The 17835-nt window shown below is 36.4% G+C and overlaps 1 protein-coding gene across 5 annotated transcripts in view; it reads left to right on the forward strand.

The window, feature by feature from the left end:
* Positions 1-17835, forward strand: part of DENND4C (DENN domain containing 4C) — a 69661-nt gene that overhangs the window by 39252 nt on the left and 12574 nt on the right. For 3 of the 5 annotated variants that reach the window (XM_015849060.2, XM_015849061.1, XM_015849058.2), the window contains exons 13-25: positions 239-384; positions 1488-1523; positions 1791-1921; positions 3258-3390; positions 3880-4086; positions 4705-4833; positions 6647-6791; positions 7118-7264; positions 9424-9549; positions 10316-10456; positions 11843-12990; positions 14503-14683; positions 16041-16150. In XM_015849060.2, coding sequence (XP_015704546.1) covers positions 239-384; positions 1488-1523; positions 1791-1921; positions 3258-3390; positions 3880-4086; positions 4705-4833; positions 6647-6791; positions 7118-7264; positions 9424-9549; positions 10316-10456; positions 11843-12990; positions 14503-14683; positions 16041-16150 — 2780 coding nt within the window. The remainder of the gene's footprint in view (positions 1-238; positions 385-1487; positions 1524-1790; positions 1922-3257; positions 3391-3879; positions 4087-4704; positions 4834-6646; positions 6792-7117; positions 7265-9423; positions 9550-10315; positions 10457-11842; positions 12991-14502; positions 14684-16040; positions 16151-17835) is intronic. The other 2 variants (XM_032441213.1, XM_032441214.1) reach the window with 2 other exon arrangements.

Genomic DNA, 17835 nt, shown 5'->3' on the forward strand with positions numbered 1-17835 from the left:
ATTTGCATGATTGAGGGAGTGGCTACTTGCCATGTGTCGTGGACTATGTGGGGAAATTATCATAAAAATTGTGATTTTACTCTTCAGAATGCAAGTGGTGATAAGTACTTGTTTGTGCCAAAAAAGCCAACATTTTGATTTATTTGTGCTATAAATTGTTTTATGTTGATGTGTTTTATGTCAGTTTCTGAAGGAATTTGTAACTGGTATTTAGTTGTGTGTTCCTTTTTCTAACCAGGATTTTTGAAAAGTAGAGACCGTGCATATGCAAAGTTCTATACACACCTCACCAAAACGCAAATATTCAGCAGCTTTATTGAAGAGTGCAGTTTTGTGAGTGACAAGGACACAGGCTTGGCATTTTTTGATGACTGCATAGAAAAGGTGAAAAACATACTAATATTATTTTAAATTGTATGCTTCCTTTTATCTCGCTGTATTGGGTTTTAGTTGTAAAGGCAGGTATACTTCGTAGCAAGTATTGTGCGAGATTTTTTTTTTTTTTGAGGTACTGTTGTCATCCTCCATCTTCTTGAATTACTTGTCACTTTTTGTGTTGATACAGGAAACTGTTATCAAAATCCTGTAGGGTGTCAAGCAATTAGAGAATGTTAGAAGTACCAGTATGTTATAACACAGTAGCCTTGAATGTTCCCTTTAAATGGTATTCAGCCTCCCTGTAATTTGGAATTATCTACCAGTGGTCACCTATGGTTCTCTTTTTCATGCAGTTTGAATTTCAAATGAGAATATGCTAAATGATCAGGCTTGTGGTCAAAACTGATTTCCATAGATAAGACTTTATTTAATTGGCTGTATTTGAATGAGTAAGATTGTTGTTACCCAGTTTTAAAGTCTCTTCAGCATGGCTGTAGTCCAGGTTAGTGAGTTTGTAGCTTCATCTGAAAAAATGACAAGTTCACTAAATAAAATCTAGGAGCTAAAGGGTTTTACACACTGCTAATTTACTTATGCATGGAACGTACATTTTTGTACTAAGTTCTTGCAAGAGTGAATCTCTTGATTCTGTATTGATTCTGATCATTTAACACTTGGAAACACTTTGTGGGAGTTTTACATTTGTGTGATTTTTTTCTTCTCCTGAGTATCGGGCATCCAGATTATGCATCAAGGCTATGCATAACAGTGTTAATAACTTAGTGCAGGTTATTAAGGTGTCACAGACTTGGATTTTTGTATTGAAAGTATCTGCTTAACAGCAGTTTCTTTCAATTAAGCTAAATTGCTTCCTTTAATAGATTTTAAATTATGCTTAGCCTGTAATTTTAACATTGAAAACATGATCATAACTACCTTTTCTTGCTTTCAGCAAAGTAATTCTATGAAAAAGAGCTTAATTGCTTCCAAAGTAATGTGAAAATTTGATGTTGCTCATTTGATGTATCAGTAAATCATGCAGCTGTAATAAGGCTATATATTTTTTCAAGTTGAGAAAAAACTCTAACTTTTTCTTCCTCTTCCCCTAGCTCTTTCCAGATAAAGGAACAGAAAAAGGAGATAAGGTACTTTGCCCCTCAACATTTTATCATGAAATAAAAATGACAGTCTAGGGCTGTAGACTTGACCATTGAGAGCAAATCTGTATATATTTTTATACTGTGTTTATGCACAATATATAAAATAAACATTGAAAATGTAATATACATACACATTAAAACATATATTTTATAATTTTTAAAAAAATAATATACATTAAAATGTATGTTTTAATTTTATTTATATTATCCTGAAACTACTTTCAGTGCTCAGATTACAAATTCTGTTTTCAGGTTGATGTAGATTCCATTGAAGATGCACGGTTGATTGAGCTTGATGAATCACAAAAAAGTGAACACACAGTGTTTATAATGCCACCAGAACCTCCCCCTGATGATGGACAAGACCGAGCACCAAAATACAGGTACAGTTTAAAGAACAAAACAGAGAAGAACTGAAGTATTTGAACTCATACGATGTCAAACAGGGCAAATGTTCCAACTTAATTCAAAACTTGAATAAGATGTTAAGAATAACATCAGTGAAAATATTTTATCTGTTTGGACTCTACTTTTTGAATGTCTAGAGGTTAGTATTTTGTTTGTGTATGTTCTAGGGCAAGCAGATTTTGGTTCTAAGCTTGCAGTAACTGTTTGCCAGATTTATAACAATTCTTTGCTATGAGGGGTGCTTCAAAAGTAATGCCTCCTATTTTATTATGTTTGCCTATCACATCAGAGGCAGATGTTAGTGGCATGGCACTTCTAGACAATATTCCATTACATTTTGTGGCCATGTGACAGAATGGCATCCTGCATGGAAGTGCATTTGAAGCAAAAGGGTGTAATTGAATTCCATGCTGAAAAAATTGTATCTACAGACATTTATCAATGCTTGCTGAATGTTTATGGAGACAAAGCAGTAGATATGGTCACAATGAGGTGGTGCGTGATGCATTTCACAATTGTAGCAGCTGTGAAACAGTCAGTCTTCCCTGCTGGTACAGATTTTTATGAGCTTGACGTGCAGGCTGCTGTTCATTGCTGGTGAAAATACGTAGTTAATGGTTTTGCTCTATCATGTAATGCTACTGTGCTCTTTGTAGCTGTTGCTGCTTCCAGGGAAATAGGTAGGAGGCATTACTTTTGGAGTCACCTGTGTACTCAGCATCTATCTGTAATTGAGCCATTTAGGTGTATTTTGTCATACCTTGAGTACATTGTCTTTGTTTCACCCACAGAGGGTGAGCAATGGATCTTCCCAATATTATTGATCTCTAATAGGTGAACCAAAAACAAAGAAAGAAAAAAAGCTTTCTGAATTCTTTCACTCAGTGGTTTTTTTAGTCCTATGAAGGAAACATGGAGTTTCAGCAAGTGTATATATGCTTTTTCTTACTCTTTCTTGGATGTTATAAAAGTTCTTTTTCCAGCTGTTGTCCTGATTAATCATTATCACTGCTTCTCTGTCATATGGATTGCAGCCTTGTTCTTGAATTCACAGTTTACTAAGATTTCAAATCCTAAGCACCTTCTTTTTTTCTTTTTTCATTATCTTTTTGAATAGGACTCAAAGAATCTCACATTCTCACTCCTGCATGTCCTCTTTCTTCTTGTTTCTTTATTCTCTTCTTTATTAATTCTTCACTCACAAGCTGTCTTTGTAGGGCTCTCCAGCTATCAATGGATATGGGAAAAGCTTTTCTCTCTCATATTTTTATTTCTTTTTTTTTTTTTTTTTTTTTTTAATAATCTATATAGCTATAAAAACTTCCCACGACTAGATTTCAAGCTCTTTGACAGACCACAGGAACTCAAGCTCTCCTTCAGGAGACACCCAGCTGGATGTAGTGTTTCAAATAGTCCAGCACTCATGGCAAAGAGAACGAAACAGGTCAGATATGTCTTATTGAAACCACTGTGTGAATACTGAAAGACAGAAAGGTTTTTGTGAAATTACCAATGCCGGTTTATACTATAAATTATGCTATAGGATAGTTGTTTTCAGTGTTATTACTGAGAAGAAATATTGGCCAAGGAAAGAAGTGGAGAGCAAGAAATTAACACTGAGATGAAATTGATGTTAAAACCAATTTTAAAACTTTGGGCAGTGATATTTAAAGAAGAAAAAAAAAAAAAGAAATTGAAAGGAGTGCTTGAATGAAAGGGGCAAAGAAAAGGAGGGGGTGGGATTCAGTTGCTGTTTTTTGCTTGTGGAGAACCTTAGTAAGAGAGTGTTGAGTGGAACGTAAGTTTGATGTTTGTCTGTTGTTCCTAAGTGCTTCCTTTAAGAGTCTGGTTTTTGAGTTAGTAATGATTTCTTGGCTCTGTTCCATATTTGTTGTCTTTTTTTTGTTGTTGTTGTTTTTTTTCACCCTTACAGGAGATAAAAACAGCCCATAAGTTAGCCAAGAAATACTACGTAAGCCCTCCGCAGTGGGCGAAGTGTCTCTTCAGTCACAGTTACAGCTTATGGTTTATTTGTCTGCCAGCCTATGTTAGAGTTGCACATCCTAAGGCCAAGGCTCTGCAGCAGGCATATGATATTCTAATTAAAATGAGAAAAACTGATGTGGAACCACTAGATGAGGCAAGTGTAAATGAAATACTACAATGAACATGGAAAGCAAGGTGCAAGTGTAGTGTATTTCACTGGCAACAGCTGATGAAGCATTCTTACAGTTTGTCCACTTTTAAAGCTACACTGAAGCAGTCTTGTAGTCTGTTTAACTAGGGCAAGTGGAACTTTTTTTTAATCTATAACATCATGTTAGTTTTTTCAGCTACTCCATCTTAGTGTTTCTTATATTCTTTCATATTTAAAATGAACTTTGAATTAACACTACACCATCATAGTAAACTGAAGGGGTAGTGGGTTTGTGTGCAGCATTCTGTTCTTGCAGTAGAATGTGCAGACACAAAAAAGCAAGTTATCCCAGTTCTTTGAATGGGTGTGTATTTCCCTCCTCTCTTTCACAAGGAGAAGAGATGTGGAATAAGTCAAGGCTAAATAATGTGACTGCTGATGTTATTTCAGCTTGTGTGATTTCCTGTTTAATTTTTGCTCCCTCTTTTAGCTGTTAGTTGAGAAGCTTCTTTCATGTGTCTTTCCCTTATGCATGTGTAAAAGTTGGATATTTGGGAAGACCTTTAGCTGTTTTAAAAATCCTTGTCTTTAATTCATTAATGGATTTCTGTATCTTATCAGGTCTGCTACAGAGTTGTAATGCAGCTCTGTGGACTGTGGGGTCAGCCTGTTCAGGCTGTGAGAGTCCTCTTTGAAATGAAAAATGCTGGAATACAGCCAAATGCCATCACTTACGGCTATTACAATAAGGTAGGAGAAATCTTGACAAAGGATACTGGTCTAACGTCTCCCTTGTTGGTGATCTCCTTGCCCTGTAGTACAATGTCAATACTTCTGTAAGGCTCTTGAGTCAAATTCGTTTATTCTGTTGGCCACATTTAACTTGGTCTATGGTGTTATGGTTTTACATTCCTGTGCTGTTTGTCTGATCATTAATTCTGTTGAAATATACTAGGGCCTGGTATGAAAGAAATGCTTCGTATTTCATTATGCTAATGGTATGGTAATAGAGGTTGAACCTTCGCACCAGTATTCTGTTACATTTTGTTTCCATGTGACAGATGGCAGCTGAGGGTCAGTCTAATAAAATGATATCTGACATGGAAGTGCATCTAAAACAAAAGGGTGTAATTGAATTATTCATGCCAATGCAAGCAAAATATTCTGTTCTCCTGTTGATTCCCCTTTACCACCACTATTTTCCTCTCTTGAGGCTGTAGAGAGAGAAGCATGAAATTAATCAGTGTAAATGAGATATACTGTCACTGAATATTACTCGTCCGCCACAGTTTGTGTACCTTCTTTAGAGTGAATTGTAGAAGTACAGTTATTTTAAACTAACTACACCCAGTTCTGAGAAAATGGCACCCTTTGTTGGTGCATTTCAGCAATGACACTGTCATAACAGCTGTGAAACAGTTGATGCCCACTGGTGCTGATTTTTATTATATTGTCATGCAGGTTTTTGTACATCAGTGGTAAAAAAATGCATAGCTAGTGGTGGTAACTGTGTTGAAAAATGGTATTTTGTAGATGAGAAGTTGCTCTATCATGTAATGCTATTGTGTTCTTTGTAGCTGTTGTAATTTCCATGGGGAGTAGAACTCTTCCAAGTAGAAATCACAAATTTTGGAGCAACCTCCATACATTAGTATTTTTTCAGTTACCAGACTTTATATATATTTATATACCAGATATATATAGTTACCAGACCTTATATATATAGTTATAGACTTTATATGTATAGTTACCAGACTATATATATGTATATATATATATATGTATGTATATGTATTTATTACTTTATTTACTTATTTCTTGTTTATTACTTTACTTATTAGTACATAAGTGGGTAATAGAAAGTGATAGAACAAGGGAGAATGGTTTAAAAGTAGAAGGGGAGAAATTTGTGTTAGATATTTGGAAGAAACACTGTACTCAGTGGGTGTGAGGTACTGCAGTAAGTTGTGCAGAGAAGCTGTGGATGGCCTGTCCTTGGAGGGAGGTGTTCAAGACTAGGCTTTGGGCATCCTGATGTAGTGGATGGCCACCCTATCCATGACAGGGTCTTTGGAGGTAGGTGATCTTTAAGGTCCCTTCTAACCCAAACTGTTCCCTGGTGCTAAGGCCATCTGTTCCTAGGCATATCCTTGAAGGCATCTCAATCCATGTCTGGTTGGAATAAGACTAGTTGAAGTAGCTTCCTCCTTTACTTTCTTCAAAGTCCCTGTACTTTTCTGATGAAGCTTCATAGTAACCTATTCAATGGAAGAAGATAGGAGTCTATACTATGGTCTTTTGTTTCTACTGTGTAATATGAATATGAATGAAATCCATCTTGGTTTATTTGATGAAAACTTGATCCATAGTCAGTTGCCAGTCAGCTGGTGAGTCTGCAGCTGTCACATAAAAGGGAAAAGCAAGCAGAAATGGAAATATTTGTCCTTCTTCATTCTTCTGGTGGATAATGTCTTTCTGAGTATGGAAAGAAAACCTTCTCACTGTACTGTGTTCCTTAGTGCAAATGTGTTACTATTTGTTATTGCAATCTCCCTTTCTGTAGGCGGTTTTAGAATCTCCTTGGCCTAGCAGTAACCGCAGTGGCATATTTCTGTGGACAAAGGTACGAAATGTAGTTCGTGGCACAGCACAATTTAGGCAATGCCTGAAGAAAGCAACGCAGAGCCCACGCATACCTGAGATATCAGGTAATAAGTTAGATTAAGTGAATTTTTCTGCCGAATGACAGCATGACTTGGTTTCTGAGAGACTGCAGCTAACATTCTGGCTTTTACAAGTGGAAAGTCTTTCCTAAAATATATAAAAATTGTCAACTTGATGCTCAGATTGTGTGTCTTAGAATATCTTTCCCACACTGAAGTATGAGTTGTCTAAGTTCTGTTGCTAGAATTTCATATTCTCATTTAATATGTGCGATCAAAAGTATGTACAGTTGTCTGAAGAGGTTAGATGGGTTTGGAAATATGAATTTTTAAATCCTCTTTTACTAACCAGCTCTCATTCATGTCTTTAGCTCTGCGGAATACCACGGGTGGAAGTGATGGGGACATGGTGAGCCATGGTAGCGTGGATAGTTCTAATGATGCTAACAGTGGGGAGCACACTCTCTTCGTCAGTGACTTAGTCAGGCTTGATTCCATTGATAATCACTCTAGCACAGGTACTAGATTCTGCTGGGTTTCACTACTAACAGTCCCCTAAAAGGCAAAATATTCTGTTCTCCTGTTGATTTTCCCTTTACCACCATGTTTCCCTCTTGAGGCTGTAGAGAATGAAGCATGAAGTTAATCAATGTAAAGGAGATATGCTGTCATTGAATGTTACTCCTCTGCCACAGTTTGTGCACCTTCTTTAGAGTGAATTGTAGCAGCAGTACAGTAATTTTAAAGTAGATACCATGCTGTGACCTCATGAACTTTGCTTTTTGTGCTAATCTTTATAAAAGGTAAGAAGCCTCTGATGATCAGTTTCTGCATATTGTCATTTATTCATAGAAATTAATGGTCAGCAAGTAAAGTCCTTTTTGGTATTAAAGAAAAAAAGGGGCAAAGCTAGTGCTTTGAAATGTTGTTCCTAAATGATAAGATGAGGTGGTCTGTCATTTTTAGTATTAGTATGTTATGGTAGGTCATAGTAAACCATGCTTTTAAAGGCCATGACTGAGTTTCTCACCAGAGTTTGCCTACTTTGGGAATAAATATATAAATGATTAGAATTCCTGACATACAGTCCTTAGGAGGCATGCTGTGTAAATGGAAAGACAGTTGATAAGCTGGAGAAAAACTTATCCCTGAGTGCAGTGTGCAGGTGGTTAAACTTAATTGGAAAGAGTACACAGAAAGTAACAACTTGAGATAAAAATCTGTGATTTTTAGCAACTGCTGCTCATTACATGCTATCTATGCGCAGTCTCAACTAAACTTTCTTTCTATTTTTACCTCAAAACTTACTGTACAAATAGTTCTTGCACACTCTTCATGTTATTGATATCTCTTTGAAGAGAACTTGGTGTCTGATTCCTGAACTTCATCTGATATGGCTGCCTACATTACTGAACTCTCCTTCTCTCTGCCCTTTGTTGCTCTGCTTTTTGCTCTTTGCTGTCTCTTGGGTGCTGCATTTGTCCTTGACTATCATGGTGTGGGGTGCAGACTTACATGGTGTGAAGCCTTGGATGCACATGTACATTAATTCTACCCTTGGCTGTTACTTCTGCAGGTAATTTGCCCATTTATTGATAGGGTATTTTCACTTCAGTGAAATGCAGAGAGACTAACATCGCTGAGAATAGAGGGAAAATAAGGACCAAAGAATAACAGAAATAGCTTTTGTGTATAAAAGGTTATTTTGCATAGTAGTCAAATGTGATAATTGGTGGCTACACATTTCTGCATTTGCTCTATGTTGGAAAAATTAACAGCAATAATACATATAGATAAATTACATCAATCATTGAATTTTTTATGGAATCTTCTAATACCTTTTGTACCATTAACTTACATTTTGTACCCAGTAACTTACTTTGATCTTTCCAAATACTGTCATGTACATATATATAGGTACTCTGAGGTGTATAAATAATCTTTCTTAACATGCTGCTGCAGAATATGTCTCTTATAATATTTGTGTATTTTTTGCATATGCAGTAGCACTTTCAGTGAAAGCAAACAAAGAATGAGTCTTTTTTAATTATTTCCCGTGGTAGCTTTTTTTTGGACTATATTATTTCATAAAAGAATGAGTTAGAGGTGCCAAATATGACTGGTACCACAGAAGAACAGAATGTTTTAAAAGCTTAGTTTTTTACTTTTTTTTTTTTTCCTGTTGTTTTCTGTAATTTGTACATACTGCAAAAACATAGCACAGTTTGCAGTAGAGTTGTTTTTAGGGGTGTATTCATTGCTAGGAGTTGATTTAATTACAGTTGTATGTGTGTAAATTTCTTTTGTAGATGTACATGAGAATGTAGGCTGCCCAGCTATGAAAAATTCTGTAGTAATGAGAGGGGAAAGGAATGAAGGAAGATACCATGTGTTAAAATAAGTAACTCTACTGCTCCTGGAGAAATAATGCTTATTCAGTTTAAAAGTAATATTATGTAAATTAGAAAAAGAAGATTGAACTGCATAGTCTACTCATATCTGTTTTCACTATCACCAAGTAGATCTGTGCACAGATTAAGCATTTTGGTGATTCTTATTCTGAACATTTCTGGCAGGGTAGAACATGAAATAAATTAATGTCAGTTTTTATTTTCCTGTTGAAAAATTCAGCAAGGAAAAACTAATCTGAGGCTCGTATTTTTATTCCTTTGAACAGGCGGTCAGTCAGACCAGGGCTATGGATCTAAAGATGAGCTGCTAAGGGACAATGGAGATAGTCTTCATGCAACGGAAACACAAGTAGAAAAAGACCTTTCTTCTAAAGCTGAAGAACTAATAGGAGGTTAAGTATGCATGTTTATACTGATGATGTTTTTAATATATTTTCTTCATCCATGAGTCTGCCACAAATAACTAATGTTTTTAACTCATAGTGTTACCAAAACCATCATGGAATCTGCTGGATATGTGCTGTGCACTAGACAATAGCAGTGGAGCACATGTAGTTAAAAATAATCTTTTATGTGACTAATGTAGTATAGATGAAAAAAATGGAGAGGTGCTAAATCATATGGTAATTTGTATTCTGTTTTTCTCCTTTGTGTATTTGAGCTCTTGACCACTTTTTAGGCTGCACCAGTAGGCCTAATAAAAGGCACTACTAACTCTACAAACTCCCACTGAAGAAAATATGAAAATCACCTTTCCCCAGGTTTTGTCCTTAATTTTTCTGTGGTTTTGTTATTTTGTTACTGAGTCTGTTTCATATTTGTGTTAATAAATCCTTAATGTCAGTTAGAGCTTCTGATATTATCATTAGACAAACAGTCTTTAATGAAAAACTGAGAACTGCTACTCTGCTTTGATTTGTTGGAAAAACACCAAGGGAAGAAATTGGCACAAGCTATAGCCTCATGAACAGCCACACACTCTTTGTCATACGCTGTAATGTTGTCTTCCAAGATACTGCTCCCAGAAAATGCTGCCCACTGGTAGGACTGACCTTTAAGATTGTAACTGTATGGCAAAACAGAGTGTTTGTTTTCTGTAACAGTGTACATGGAGTTGTTCGGTTTAGTTAACTAAAATTCACGTTATCTTTCTTTTAGAGGTTTGCAATGAGGAATCTGATGAGAAAAAACAGCTAAATATAGAAGTTCATAGTCCAACAGATCCGCCTGTTTGGGGTAACAGTATTGTGAAAGTTCCATCTGGCATTTTTGATTGCAGTGGAAGGAAAAACAGTGGTGGTGAGTCACTGGCTGAAACAGAACTTGCTGAAGTTTTGAGCTTGTTGTGCTATACTGTTTTGCAACATCTTCGGTGCTACTAAAAAAATATTTCTAATAAAAGTACAAATGTCTTACACAATATTTACTTTCCACTATCATCCTTTCTTGATGATTTTTAAAATAATTTGTGGATATTAATGTTGAAAACCAGTAGTGTTCTGTAGATTGAACTAAAGATCTTTCCTGTCCCCTGCAGACAGTATTTAAGTAATGTGCTAGAAAAACAGGAGAACTAGAACTACTTTTGACTTTTGGTCTCCTGAAGGTTGGTGACCTTGGACAAGTTACATATATCCAGTGTCTTATGCTGCCAGTGTATAATCTGGGATCAATACATATCTTAGTGACACACAAGATTTATTTACTTACCTGGTGGTTTTTAATGAGGAAGACTAATGCATATATGACAGACAAATCTTGGGACTCTTCCCCTGCTCCCCATTTTTATGCCTGTCTTTGACTAAGGCAGTGTAGTAAAGAAAACTCATCCCCACCAAACTGGCCAGTTGGGAGAGGAAGGAAATGAAAGGAAAATTAAAAACCAAAAGAAAGCTCTGCTCCTGCGTCTTTGCTCATGATTCACTGGTCAGGTGCAGAACAGCAGGAGTTTTTAAGAGGGTTGTCAGCATTTAGTTTGATATCAGAGAGTTGAGTCTTAGACAAGACATTACCCAGAAACTTTATGACAGTTATGAGAAGAAGCAGCAGCATTAGTAGGACACTCAAATATTCTCAAGCAGTGGACGTGATGCATCTAGTGCTCTATTGAAATCCTAATATAGTAGGATTACTTTCCTTATGGAGATCCTTAGAAGTAAAAATTTTTTGCTTACCTAGCCTAGCTTTCTAAGGACATCTTGCCCGGATTGTTTTCAGAATTAGTAAATATCTTATGCATGCTGAATTTAATGTTGTTCCATGTATTTCTATCATAAACAAAACTGTGCTACTTTGTTGTGCCTGTATATTATACTTTTCTTCAGAATAAAGTATGGGGTTTGATGTATGAATCTGTGAAGATAGCTCTGTGGAAAAAATAAATTAGAACACACAATTATAATTGTACTTCCCTTCACTGAAGTATTACCTACTGTCTGCTGGGGAGACAGCACAGGAAAAGAGGTAGAAGCTAGAAAAAGCTTCAAAGAGTCAAAAGATAAGATGATTTTTGATCTGCAAGGTACCTTTGCAGCCACTAAAATAGCATGTTAATACCAGTTTAGCTTTCTAATGGGACCTTGAGATTGTGTTGCCCACTGTCTTCTCAGTAGAAATGCTGGATGATTTCAGAAGGCAACAGTTTTGATGGTTATGGATACCATATTAATGCCATTTCTCTTTTAGAAACTGGTTCAAACCTACTGTCCATCACTCAGGATTCAGTTGAAGATGCAGTCTTTGGTGATGTTCCTCCTAAGAAAACAAGTGAGAAAGGACAGAAGAGGCAGAAACTGTTTTCGGAGAGAAGCTGCAGTTTCAGCAGTGAGAGCAAAGCAGGAATGCTGTTGAAAAAAGGGAGCTTGGACTTGCATTCCAAAGAAATTGCAATAATGATGGGAGAGGATGCCAAGATTTTAACAGCAGCTTTATCTGGGGCCAACACTTCACCATGTAATACAAGTAAATCCCACAGCTTTGATAATGCTGTTGATCAACAAGTGTCTAGCAAAAATGGCACTTGGAGTCGTGTTTCTGATAGTGATTGGGAATTGGAGCATAGAACTTCACCTGTGCTGGAGGAACCTGGGGAAGGGCAGGAACATCTTGAGAATGGAAGAAATGAAAATGTGACTATGGCAGAGGACATGAAAACTGAACAGGTAGCTGAGTCCAAAAACCAGAAAGTGGAATCCAAAGATGCAACTACTAAAAGGAATAGCTTTTATGGGGTGGTTAAGCCTATTGAAAGGGAAGATGTTGAAGTAGGCTTGGATCCTTTATCTTTGCTGGCTACTGACAGTATCCAACGAAGACTCCCGAAAGCTGAAGAAAAGCTGGTGTCACCAGTTGTAGCACGCAATTTGGCAGATGAAATTGAGAACTATATGAATCTCAAGAGCCCAGTGAGTAGTAAGTTTCCCAGCATGGAACTGCACAAGCCAGACAGGGAAACAGAAGCTTCTGGTACACTTAGTCACAGCCAGGAAAGGAGGTCAAGCCTGCCTTTGGATCCCATCCCACCACCCCTCGAGTCATATGAAAATCGCAAAAGTCCTTCTGTCTCTAGATCCAAAACATTTACTGGACGACCAAAACAACAGATGCATCCACGAGTCCAAAAGGAGCGATCTTCGTCTTTGACAGGACTGGGTCGTTCTTCTCCACATGGCTCCTTAGGATCAGTTGTAACAACTTTATCTAATCTGAAGTTAGACAATATATTGTCTGGACCAAAAATGGATGTTCTAAAATCAGGCATGAAACAGGCTGCCAATGTGGCCAGCAAGATGTGGGGAGCTGTAACTTCAGTATATAACTACTCAGATGATGAGGCAAGTATTTTTCAAAAATGAAAACTTTCAGTAGACAAAACTAAGAGTGCTAACTTCTGTGCCCAGAAGATAGCTCCACAGCATTGTGTATTTTTATTAAGTGATGAATGTTGTTAGCTAAATTTAAAGAACATATTTGTGTTGGAGTTTTCTGCTGGCACTGAAAATGTTTTCAGTTGAAAGAAAATTAAATGTTTTTGTTGTGGTGAACTCACAACTCAACATGTTACATTCTCAACATTTCTTTATTTCCTACACTTTTAGATTTATTTATTTTCAAAGGAACACCAATAAGAACAACAAGATGTAATCTAATGTTGCTTTAAAAAAAAAAAAACAAAAAAACAAACAACAAAAAACAACCAAATAAGTGAAAAATTGAATTCCACAAACCTAAGAAGTCAGTTTGTCGTATCCTAAAGCTAAATGCAATAAAAGACAGCTTGATCTGTAGTATCATCATAGTATCATAGTCTCGTGCAGGTTGGAAGGGACCTTAGAGATCATCGAGTCCAACCCCCCGGGATTCGAGCCTCTGTGTAGCAGAGCGGCACTTCTACCACTTGTGCCACAGGGGGGATTCGAACCCAGGGCCTCCGGTGTTGCAACGCGGCATTCCTACCACTGCGCCTCCGGGGTACACAATAAATACAAAAAGTAGTAAATACACTCTTCAGGAATTTGGTAATGAAATGTTGAAGTTCCTGTGTGAGCACACTTAATGAAGAGTCTTTTTAAATTTAAAACATTTTAGAGCATAGTGACACAAATGTAAGAGAAGATGGATATTATAATGTAATCCTTTCCTAATACATCTTATTACTGTACTTCCAGATGTACTTTTCTGTCTTTAGAAAGACTTCTGTTTGATCTGGTTAACTCCTTTATCTGGTGCTTTGCTCTCTGAGGATTTGTATTCTCTCTGGAGGCCATTAAGACAGTGCCTTGTTTCCTTTTTCAAATTCTGCCTCTATTTTCCCATCTGTTTAATAAATGGGAAGGAAATAGCTGTGTAGATTTATTTCTACTTGAAACAGATTTATCTGATGTTGCTAATATGGTCTTTTATACTAAGTAAAAAAACACATTTCTTCCCCTTTTTTGACCAGCTATTGCCTATATTTTTCTGATAATAATAAATACTGACTGGTTCTTTTCAAAGGTCTTTTATTTGTTTGGGTTTTGTTTTGTTTTTTTTAAATCACGCCCTTGGTTTTCTTCAGTGTCCTTTTTTGTTATGTTGACCTTATTCCTTAGAAATTTTTTCAAGGGAATGTCAAAATTGCCTTAATTTGTTGCATTTTCCTTTATTCTGTGTGGGTTTTTTTTTCTTTCCTTGTTTCTCCTGTAACGAAGAAGTTTAAATTATTTTTTTTTTTTTTCTGTTTTGTCCAATGAGATTGTCTGCATGTATCTTTTGTGTAAAAATAATAATCATTTAGTTATTGGTGAAGATAAAGATGGAATTAAATTAACCTAAAAAATGCTGATTTTTCTTTTTTAATGTTAAAGGAAGAAAACAGTCCAGGAGACTTTAACTTCCCTGCTGGTTTTGAAGACAGTATTTTAGGAGATAATCTGTCATCGAGAGCTGGAATCCCAGGACTAATTGCAAATGAGCTTGCACAAAGTACTACTAGTCTTGGCAGCAGCAGTAGCAGTGGAGAAGCAGGAAGGCAACATTACAATGCAGGTGAATTTCCTCCCCGCCCCCCCCAAAATCTGTTTATTAATATAACAGTTGAGTGAAACTGTTATGTCTGAAATCATTGAAAACAGAAGCTGTGTTAGCATAAACTGAACTTATTTCAAGGTCTTAAAATAAGCACAGACTTTTTATCTATTTCATAAATACTGTTCCCTTGCAGTAGCAAATAGCAGATGCTTCTCTTTGCTGAATATATAAAATGTCGATACAAAATACAGGGACTTAACTGTAAAATACTTCCTCTATATTCAAGAACTGCAAATAGTTACATAATTAGTGGAGGCAAAGCCATCAGCATTGATGTGGAATAGGAGTTACTGGATGCAGACTTGATTTGAAGGTAAATAATTGACAAATCCATGTCTATAAGATAAACTGTTTTTTTTGTCAGACCCCAAACTCGTTGAATTAGATCTAATCATTTTCAATTCAGATTTGACTCTTAATCTGCAAAAAGAAGTGTTTTGCAGAAGCACCTTCATGTTTGGTTTAGCTATTTCTGTTGTAATTTAATGATATAAGTATGATCAATTACACGTGCATTAAGAGAGGAAGAGGGTTTGTCATAGACGTCCCTTTGTAGCAAAATCTGTTAGGAATGTTAAGTCTGAAGACCAATTTTCTAATCCCAGTTTGCTGAGAAGGTAGTAAGAACTAACAAACTGTTTCAGCTGTCCAGGGAATGTAAATTTGTTCACAAATTTTATCTGAAGAAGTAAAGGAACCTTCTTCAAGGTGGCTCTAGTAGTGATTTTAGTCAGGAGATTGTTACTTAAAGTAATGCTGGTGGTTATGCTTCATGAAACAGATTCCATCCATTTAATTTTGATATTCCAGATGTTTTTCCCCTTCTAATCAAAGCTCATAACCCTGAACCCTAGCCTTAATGAAGAAAATATATTAGTTTTATGACAATATTAGCCGGGGAATACTTAATCACAGTACTGGCATATGTGGTACTGTGCATCTCACCTGGCACTGTGCTTCCGTTTGTTATCTGCATACAAATGCATTGTTCAAGAAATGCTGAATGCCTTTTCTAGATTCTGTATATTGAGCAGTCTTACCTGCCCTTTGCTGTTCTTTGTATTTTCAGATTTTATTCACTGTTGCTTTTTTCTCATATCTTCTCATATCTCTGTCCCATATTATTAGACAAAAATAAACTTGAAATGTTAATCGCATTAATATCATTGTTTGTTGCAATTCCAGTAAAGTTATAGAGCTACACACTTCTTTTGAGATCTGGTACCTGTTTCTGTTTTGGCTGTATAGAAGTTCTGTTTTGGAATTGTTCCTTTCTTTTCTTGAGTGGAGACCTGAACTACTCTTTTCTGTACAGGTGAAGTTTCATTCCCAAGAAGTATGAAAGTTCCAGATTCTGAGAAGTCAGAGCTCAGCTCTTCTCATAATACTAGTTTATCCAGCATTTTCCAGAACTATGCAATGGAGGTAACATTAATACATTCATTTATAAAAGATACAATTACTTGATACGATTATGTGAATTAATTATCTGTTCAATTGGATTGTGGTTGAATTTTTCATTGTAACATTTTTTGCGTGTTTCTTCTGCAGAGGGGCTTGATGTGTCAACAATTCTAAAAAAGTGTTTCAAGTGTTTTTGTGTATCTCTCATGTAGGGAGAAGAGATAATTTAGATAAAGGTTAAAACTTGATGTGCAGCAGAAGATAGTATGAAAACAGGACTCCTTTTCCTTTCAAGCTTTTTTTTTTTTTTTACTTTAAGAAAATTATTTATTTGTACAAGGTAATTGTGGTGGGTTGTCTCTACATATCTCTAAACCCCTTTATCCACTCATTCTACTTCATTAGAATGAAGGGGAGAAAAAATCTGAAGGGCAGAAGCAAGAAAAAAACTTTAGGGTCAAAGTGAAGATAGTTAACAGAATCAAAGTGTGGCTTGGGTTAGAAGGGACCTCAAGGATCATGAATCTTCAAATCCCCACCACCACAGGCAGGATGGCCAACCTCCCCATTTAATACTAGACCAGGCTGCCCAGGGCCCCATCCAACCTGGCCTTGAACACCTCCGGGGATGGGGAATCCACAGCTTTCAGAGTTCAGATATTTAGGTGCTGTTCACTTCATTTGCCTTGGCCATTTTTTCTGTAGTGTTGTTTTCTTTAGGCCCCATGTAATCATCTTTCATGTTTGATCCCCATGCCTCAGCACTTTATGTAAGATACTACCTTACGTAGTAATAGCATAGTAAGATATAGTATAAAAATATAATCGTATAAGTATAGAATAGTAAAAGAAAAATGTTCCTATTGATCTAAGAGGTGTTACATTGTGTTTGGTGGTGTTTTTTGTTACTTCCTGTGCAAATGAAACAAAGAAGAAAGGAGAAACCTGTAAAAGAGCTACTATAAATCGTTTCTCAGCTACTACAGTAATATTTTTGAGCATCTTTTCTCCAGACCTCAATCTAGTTTAGATATAAGACCTTCATAAGGTAAGAACTAGCATTCTTGTTTTTTCCATCACAGAGGTTTCTTACTAATTTTTACTTTTGTGGAAACACAGATATGCAATTTATATATTTTATAATTTATATATTTTTAATTTATAGATGTTCTAAATCAGCATACAATAGACCTTATTTCCAGATGTGTTCCACTGTGTACAGGAATCTGGGATTACTGTAATACAAATAGATATTGCAGCTCAGCTGCAGCCAGATTGGCAATAATAATTTAATGCATTCAAACTATTTATGGGCTGTGCTGACCACTAAATCCTTGGGAATGCTTTTCTCAATTCCTTCTGTCCATAAAATAATTTTCCTTGCCCCAAGGGATTCAGGGAAGGAGTGATTTTCCTGCTGTTCTATTCCCCTAACAGCTGGCTTAGATTTAACATAATTCCCCATGATTCCCATCCTTCTGCCATAGTTTATCAACTACTGGGCTGTTTTTCCCCAGCTCATTGTCTCTCTTATCCAGCTTGCAAAGCCAGCACATTCCAGGTTGAGGGAGCTGGACTTACTCAGCCTGGAGGAGAGTAAGCTGTAGGGAGACCTCATTGCTGACTTCTTGTACTTAAGGGGAGGAGCTTATAAACAGGAGAGAGAGAAACTTTTTACACTGTAGTAATAGAACAAGGAGGAATGG

Source organism: Coturnix japonica, chromosome Z (genome assembly GCF_001577835.2).
Source record: "Coturnix japonica isolate 7356 chromosome Z, Coturnix japonica 2.1, whole genome shotgun sequence".
NCBI classification, from domain to species: Eukaryota; Metazoa; Chordata; class Aves; order Galliformes; family Phasianidae; genus Coturnix; species Coturnix japonica.